Genomic DNA, 7,894 nt, shown 5'->3' on the forward strand with positions numbered 1-7,894 from the left:
CCTCCACCCAGGCCTTATAATCCCATATTGACCAGCACCCCTTTGTGGGCTCTTACAGAATAAAGCCATCTCACCCACTACAGACACATGCCAGGCCATATATCCCAATCCAATCTGGTCCATGCGATCAGGCATAGCTTTTTAATGAGGAGAGTAATTAACCACGGGAACAATGTCCCAGGAACCGGGTGGATTCGCCATCGCTGACAATTTCTAAATCTTGCTCAGATGTTTCCCCAAAACACCCGCTCCAGGAATTGTTTGGGACTGTTCTCTGGCCTGTGAGATACTAGGTCAGTCAAGAAGATCACAATGGTCCCTTATGGCCTTGGAATCTATGAAGCCCCCTGCCTGGGCCAATATAGTCCCATATGGACCACAGGGACTCGTAGCCCAGTTCAGATCACTGGAACCCTCCCCAAGATCCTGTATAGATGACCCCAGTCTGGTTATTATAACTCATCCAGACCAGGACTCGGGCAGTTTCGCTAATCCAGCCTATTTCAGGCTGGCCCATAAAGCCACTACAGACCAGCCCCCCACTGTCCCAACTATGGGCCCTTCTGCTCCTCCCCCCATGCAGATTATTTTCTTCCTCTCCCCCCAGATTTTCAGCTTGCCTCCTCTCACCTGGGTGCTCCAGACCAGGGGAGAGCATTACGCTCACAGTGCATGCTGGGACCATGTGTCCTGCCCCTCCTCCCCACCCATGAGCTCTAAGGCTGGGCGTGACCCAGGTGTGGGTAGGATTCCACATACCATTGGGGAGGGTGGCTTCCCAGTGGGACGAAGGCCCCTGGGGCCAAGCTCCCGGCCCCTGAGGAAACAGGGATTGTCTCACAAAAAGGTACAAATGCTTTATTTCAAAACAGAAGCATCTGCCCATCTGAACCCAGCCCCAGCTTCTCCTCCTCCCCACATGCAGCCTGCAGCCCACAGCCCATCCTCGTCCCCGTCCCGGCGGTAGCTGGGCCCTGAACTCCAGAGCCGGGAGCTGGCAAAGATCCCAGCGGCCACCACCTATCTGGTGGTGGAGCTAGCGCCTGGCTCCCAGCACAGTCTGGCTGTAACGGCACCCAGCAATGGAGGGGGCAGTTCCCCGGCTAATTGCTCTCGAGGTGCAAACACGGCCCCTGAGCTCCCGGCCGACTTCGTCTCACTGCTGCTACTGCAGCTGGGCCTCGTGGCTGGTCAAAGGGGCTGTGCCGAGCACTCTCCCTGCCAGGCTGGTGCCAGCCTTCTGCCTGCCCCGCCTCACTGAGGGCCTTTTGGGGGCGCTGTGCCCGGCACGGGCTGAGGAGAGCACAGCGTCCAAGCATAGCTCTAGGGTCAGGACAGGGCTATGTAGTCCCCGTGGCAGAGGGCACAGGGCTAGGGCTCTCTGTCTCCAAGGTCCCCCAGCGGGCAGCATCCCCGGTGGCCGGCGGGCAGCGCCCCTTGGCCCGGGCGTGGGTGCGCTGGTGCACCACCATGTTGGAGCGGCGGTGGAAGCGTCGGCCGCACTGCGGGCAGGCGAAGGGCCGCTCGGCCGTATGGGTGCGCTGGTGACGGATAAGATTGGAGCTGCGGTGGAAGCGTCGGCCGCATTCGGCGCAGGCATAGGGCTGTTCGCCGGTGTGGGTGCGCCGGTGCACAGTGAGGGCCGAGCTCTGGGCAAAGGCCTTGGGGCAGTCGGGGCAGCGGTAGGGGCGCTCGCCGGTGTGGCTGCGCCGGTGGGTGGCCAGGTGGGAGCTCTGGGCAAAGGCCTTGGGGCAGTCGGGGCAGCGGTAGGGCCGCTCGCCGGTGTGTGTGCGGCTGTGCACCACCAGGTCGGAGCGCTGGGCGAAGCTGCGCCCGCAGTCTCCGCAGCGGTAGGGTGACTCCTCCAGGTGGGCCCGCTGGTGGCGCCGGTGCACTGTGCTGTGGGCGAAGGCCAGGCCGCAGACGCCGCAGCGGTAAGGCCGCTCCCCGGTGTGGGAACGCCAGTGGCGCAGCAGCTCCGAGCTGCCAGGGAAGCCCTTCCCACACTGGGCACAGCGGTAAGGCCGATCGGGCTGGTGCGTGCGCCGGTGCTGCGCCAGGTTGGAGCCGGTGCTGAAGCCCTTGCCGCAGTCGGCGCAGCGGTAGGGCCGCTCTCCGGTGTGGGTGCGGCCATGCACAGCCAGGTCGGCGCGCCGGGCGAAGGCCTTGGGGCAGGAGGGGCAGGGGAAGGGGCGCTCACCGGTGTGGGCCCGCCGGTGCACTGCCAGGTTGGAGCGTTTGCCAAAGCGCCGGCCACACTCGGGGCAGGGATGGGGGCGCTCGCCCGTGTGCACCCGCCGGTGCTTGGCCAGGCCCGAGCTCTGGGCGAAGGCCCGGCCACACTCCTCGCAGGCGTAGGGGCGCTCGCCCGAGTGCGAGCGCCGATGCACGATCAGCGTGGAGCTTTGCGAGAAGGCCTTGCCGCACACGCTGCACCCGTAACGCCGGGGGCGCGCCGGGACAGCCTGTCCCCTGGCCCTCATCTGCTCCCCCTCCCCCACGGCCTGGCTCCCATGGTCCCCCTTCCTTCGGCTGCCCAGATCTGAGAGCGTCCCCGTGTCTCCATGCGCCTCTTCCCGCCACACATCCGGCCCTACGTCTCCACTAGCCTGGTGCCCGCTGTCCCCCTCCTGCTGGGGAGCACTGGCTCCACCCCGCCGCAGGGACGCGAGCCCAGCTGGGGTCAACATCACAGGAGGGGTCCCCTGGGCCATCCTGCTCCACGTCCCAGCACCTGCGGGAGGAGAAACATCAGGGAGATGGACAGCACCCCAGGCCGGCCTGTCGCCACTCGGGGGTGGGGAGTTAGGTGTAGAGTGGGCCAGTTGGCAGTCCGGACTCCTGGGTTCTATCCCAGCTCTGGAAGGGGGGGGGGGGGAGTGGGGACTAGTAGCTTGGGGCGTTGTGGGGCTGGGAGCTCAGCCTCCTGTGTTTTGCGCCCAGCCCGGGGAGGGGGGTCTGGTGGCTGGCGGGGGAGGGGGCCGGACTCCTGGGTACCGAGCCCAGCCCGGGGACTGGTGGCTGGCGGGGGAGAGGGCCGGACTCCTGGGTTCCGAGCCCAGCCCGGGGTCTGGTGGCTGGCGGGGGAGGGGGCCGGACTCTTGGGTTCCGAGCCCAGCCCGGGGTCTGGTGGCTGGCGGGGGAGGGGGCCGGACTCCTGGGTTCCGAGCCCAGCCCGGGGTCTGGTGGCTGGCGGGGGAGGGGGCCGGACTCCTGGGTTCCGAGCCCAGCCCGGAGTCTGGTGGCTGGCGGGGGAGGGGGCCGGACTCTTGGGTTCCGAGCCCAGCCCGGGGTCTGGTGGCTGGCGGGGGAGGGGGCCGGACTCTTGGGTTCCGAGCCCAGCCCGGGGACTGGTGGCTGGCGGGGGAGGGGGCCGGACTCCTGGGTTCCGAGCCCAGCCCGGGGTCTGGTGGCTGGCGGGGGAGGGGGCCGGACTCTTGGGTTCCGAGCCCAGCCCGGGGTCTGGTGGCTGGCGGGGGAGGGGGCCGGACTCTTGGGTTCCGAGCCCAGCCCGGGGTCTGGTGGCTGGCGGGGGAGGGGGCCGGACTCCTGGGTTCCGAGCCCAGCCCGGGGTCTGGTGGCTGGCGGGGGAGGGGGCCGGACTCTTGGGTTCCGAGCCCAGCCCGGGGTCTGGTGGCTGGCGGGGGAGGGGGCCGGACTCTTGGGTTCCGAGCCCAGCCCGGGGTCTGGTGGCTGGCGGGGGAGGGGGCCGGACTCCTGGGTTCCGAGCCCAGCAGCCGAAGCGGCCCCCGCTCCCACAGCGCTGGCCCGGCTCAGCTCTTACCGCAGGGGGCGCCGCGCTCCGCCCGGACACCGCTCAGAGCCAGTGTCCCCGGGCTGGACTACTACTCCCGGCATGCCCTGCGCGGGCCTGCAGCTCCCGGCATGCACCGCGGGGCCTCCCCGCCCCTGTGCTGGGAGGGTGTATGGCCCTGTACCCCCAGACCTGCCAGTGCACCCCAGCTCTCCCTGTGCACCCTCAAACCCTGTATCCCCAGCTCCCCGTGCACCCCAACTGTGCACCCCCCATCCCATACCCCCAGCTCTGCTGTGCACTCCAGCCCCTCAGTATCGCAGCCCTGCCAGTACACCCCAGCTATCCCCAGGTAACCCCAGACCCTGCACCCCCAGCTCTGCCCCTGCATCCCAGCCCCTCTGTATCCCAATCCTAACAGCGCATCCAGTCCCTCTTCACCCCAGCTCCCTCTGTGCACCCCCAGACGCTGTACCCCCATCGCTCCCCATGCACCCCCAGACCTGCCCCTGGCTACACCCCAGCCTACTTCACAGCTCAGCCCCTGCACCCCCAGCCACTCTGTATCCCAGCCCTGCAAGTGCACCCCAGCTCTTCTCATGGACCCCCCACCCCTGTATCCCCAGCTCTGCCACTGTACCCCAACATCCCCCTTCCCGCACTCCCCAAAGTATTTGGGGAAAAATCTCCCTGTGAGTGGATTCTGGGAGGGGAGGGGCATTGGGAGCAGGGGGTGGGGAACAGGAGGAGAGGGATTTGTGGCTGCAGTGAGGAGAGGGGGGCTATGGGGAGGGAGATAAATGGGGTTGGGTGGCAGGGGAGGGGAGAGAGGTTGGGGTTGGAGGTGTGGGGGGGACACACTGGGGAGAACAAGAGCAGGGGCAACTGTCAGTCCCACTTGCTCTCTGCTCCTGTGTGTGCTCCCAGATCTGAGGGGTCCAGCCCCTAGGTGGGACGGAGCCCCTCTCCCTGCCCCCCGACCTGTGTGTGCGGGGATTTGGGGCCCCCTTCACCCCTTTCTGGCCCCTCCCCCAGTGCCCTTTCCTCCCAGCCTGCCCGTTGAAGGGCCCTGAAGTCCCCATGCTAGGCTGGGTTTTCCAGCAATTTACCATCCTCATCTCACCAACAACTGCTGCCACCTGCTAGCGTGAGGCTGCCCACCGCCTGGACTGCGGCCACATAACCCCCGTTGCTACAGCCTGCTCCAGGGGGCTGGAAGGAGGGTGGGGTGGGCAAGCTTTTGGTCTCTTCACCATGTTCCAGGACGCCTGAGGGCACAAGGGGGCTGGGAAAGGAGGGGAAAAGCTTTGTGCATCTCAGCCACCACGGGGCTCATGGCGGAGCACTACACTACCTGTGTTCATGGGGAGTCACAGAATGAGGGCAGAGTTAAGGTGACGCAGGCACCCTTAATGGTGCATTTCCTGCTTTGGCTAGGTTTCATTTGGCATGCTTCAGCATTCTGCAAAGGGACAATGTGCTGCCAAGCAGCCTGAACTACATGTAGATGCAGATTACAGAGAGCCTGGTGTGTGTGCACGGAGATGACAGCAGTGCAGGAAAGTCGCTACTCACAGTTCTTCCCATAGTCCAACCCATTCCCCTCTGGGCTGCGATGAACAAAGGGTTAATGGCCAGCCTAGCCCATCCACGGCATGCTGGGAGGAGTAGTCCACCAGCAGCAGGGATGCTGGGAGTGATAGTTCTTGGCCACTTTCCTATTAGGGTTAGGGTGTGTCTTTCCAGGACACCCCTCTTCACGTTGCAGGTTCGGGGTGGGATTCAGTCACGGCACAGGGGCTGGAAGGGAGATGCCAACTCACCCAGCCCCCCACTCTAGCCACTGCACCTCACTCTCCTCCCTGAGCCAGGATAGAACCCAGGAGTCCTGGCTCCCTGCCCCCCCCCGCTCTAACCACTAGACCCCACTCCCCTCTCAGAGTTGGCATAGAACCCAGGAGTCTTGGTGCCCAGCCTCAACTTCCATTGGATCCCAAAGCCTAGAGTGGATTTTGGGGACGAAGTGCAGAGGAGCCTGGGACACAGGTTATGTAGCAGCGGGGCCGGGGGGGTTGCCCATCCCTGGGGGCAGGGAGAGTACTAGCCACTCAGGGCATCCCTGGGTCACTGAGCCACCTAATTCCCTCCCCCCATAGGGACTGGCGCTGGGCAAGCCATGGGCGCAGGAGACTGGCGCCTCCTGCTAAACCAGCTTCGCTGAAACCAGAGCTGTGCCCCGGGCCGAATCCAGGACCCAAGGCGGTGCTGGGCCTGAGGGGTGCTGAGCCTGGGGACCAGGGCAGCCGGACTGAGACCCAATCTGCCTCCCTGTGGGCTGAGCTGTAGGGGTCCCTGGAGGGAGGGGTTGTTGGCTACCCAGCCAGATCTCTGCCTGTGGGGCTGGGGCAGGTGCCAGATCCGCTTCAGAGCAGCTTTCGAATCCCCATTGCCTGGAACCTTGGCGCATATCTTGGGGGCACTGGGTCTGGTGCATGAGTCCAATTGGGGCCATTTGCCCAGGTGGTGCCTGAACTGCAGCCCCACCCCCCAAAACCAGCTTCTCTTACATTCCCAAGCTTTTCCCAGCATTGCTGGGCTGGGAGTTGAGGAGGAAACCTGGGCATTGCTCCTGGCATGGTGGGGGCCATGGCACGGAGGTTGCACGTTGAAACCTGCCCCTGGGTGGAGATCTGCCCGGGGCTCTTGGTGAATATTTATTCCGGGGAGATGTAAGCTGCACCCAGCGGGCAGTTCAGACAGGGCTCAAAGAGCTTTTGGGAAGCAATTGAAATGCCCCATGTGACCGCTGGCCGGGAGGGGGAGGTGAATTAGTGGGCAGAGCCCAGCCAGACCATCTCTTTCAATTCCCAACCTTGGGAATCTCTGTGTGGTGTTATGTGCAGCTGTTCCCCAGCTGCCCCACCCCAGAGCTAGCTGAATTTCAGCATGGGGTGAACCACCCTCACGCAGGAATCCCAAGCAAGGGGACAGCGCAGGGGACTCAGGGTGGCTTGGTGGGCTGTGATTCCTGCTCAGCGAAGCCCCTTTCCACACACGGTCTGCACCCTGCCCCTCCACCATCCCAGACACGAGTAGCAGTGAGTTCCACAGTCACACAGACTGATTTCCCCCTAACACCTACGGGCTCTCCTCTCCTGCATTAGAGTAATACCACATGGATCCCTGGCACTGGCTGATGGCCTATGGGGTATTGGGGTCCAGCTGCTGGGGTCCACACATAATACCAGGAGGGGGCAGTGCCAGAGGACTGCCCCTGATCCGAGTGACACCAATGGCCCAAAATTCCCCCTCTGAGCCTGGCTGATAGCTCCCCGCTTGGGCCCTGCCTGCTGGGTGTGGAGGGTGGTGGGTATGGCAAATGTAGCCCAGGAGAGAAGATGGAACACCTGCCCCTGAGATGCAGCCAGCTCTGGGATGGGGCACCTGGGGAACAGCCACATATAACACTGCACAGGGATAGGATGACTCCCACCTCCCCCCCACCCCCCCCAGGTTGTGGGCAATAAATCCGGCCCAACTCTGGCACATCCATCCACCTGCAACTGCCCAGCTGACTTCCCCAGCTTCCTTCTCCATCCCCTGCTCCAGCGCGCATGCCCCCCCAAACACCCCCGGCATGCGTGGCTGGCCAGCTGCTGGTACAAACCAGCATCACCCTATTGGCTGAAATGCTGCACTGGCCACAATCCACCACCTGGGCACCTGGCTCCATTGCCTCCAATGGAGTGACCCCATTGCAGGCAGGGCATGACTCTGGATTGAGGCCATGGGGCTGGGAGCAGAATCCAGCCCTGTCCCACTGCTGTCGGGAGTAACTCTGGCTTGACCCCAGAGGCCTGAGATCAGCATTCAGTCCTGGGCACAAGGAGATCTGGCTGGTGTTTGTGAGTCGTTCTGCAGACAGATTTCAGCTACACCCTTTGGCCCATTGTCCAGATTTGCTCTGGATGTGCCCAGCCCGGCGGGTGATCCCTCCACTTGGCTTCCCGGAGCCCCTGGACTCTCCAGCTCCACCTCAGATGTGTGGCTTCTCCCAGAGCCGGGGCCAAGGCCTCCCAGCCCCACCCACGAGAATGAAACTCACCAGCACTGGGGAGGAATGGAAAGTGAAACCCAGGT

The 7,894-nt window shown here is 64.3% G+C and overlaps 1 protein-coding gene across 1 annotated transcript; it reads right to left on the reverse strand.

The window, feature by feature from the left end:
* Positions 1 to 842: 842 nt before the first annotated feature.
* Positions 843 to 3,867, reverse strand: LOC140897046 (uncharacterized). The gene is made up of 2 exons (XM_073309316.1): positions 3,785 to 3,867; positions 843 to 2,734 (listed from the first exon to the last, which is right to left on the reverse strand). Exon 2 carries the CDS (start codon positions 2,712 to 2,714, stop codon positions 1,341 to 1,343), a length of 1,374 nt encoding a protein of 457 aa, XP_073165417.1. The 5' UTR covers positions 2,715 to 2,734; positions 3,785 to 3,867; the 3' UTR covers positions 843 to 1,340.
* Between the last annotated feature and the right edge of the window lie 4,027 nt (positions 3,868 to 7,894).

Source organism: Lepidochelys kempii, chromosome 13 (genome assembly GCF_965140265.1).
Source record: "Lepidochelys kempii isolate rLepKem1 chromosome 13, rLepKem1.hap2, whole genome shotgun sequence".
In the NCBI taxonomy this organism is placed as follows: domain Eukaryota; kingdom Metazoa; phylum Chordata; order Testudines; family Cheloniidae; genus Lepidochelys; species Lepidochelys kempii.

Bases quoted from the DNA above. Each gene is read 5' to 3' on its own strand.
- LOC140897046 (XM_073309316.1), bottom strand. From the start codon at position 2,714: ATGGCCCAGGGGACCCCTCCTGTGATGTTGACCCCAGCTGGGCTCGCG.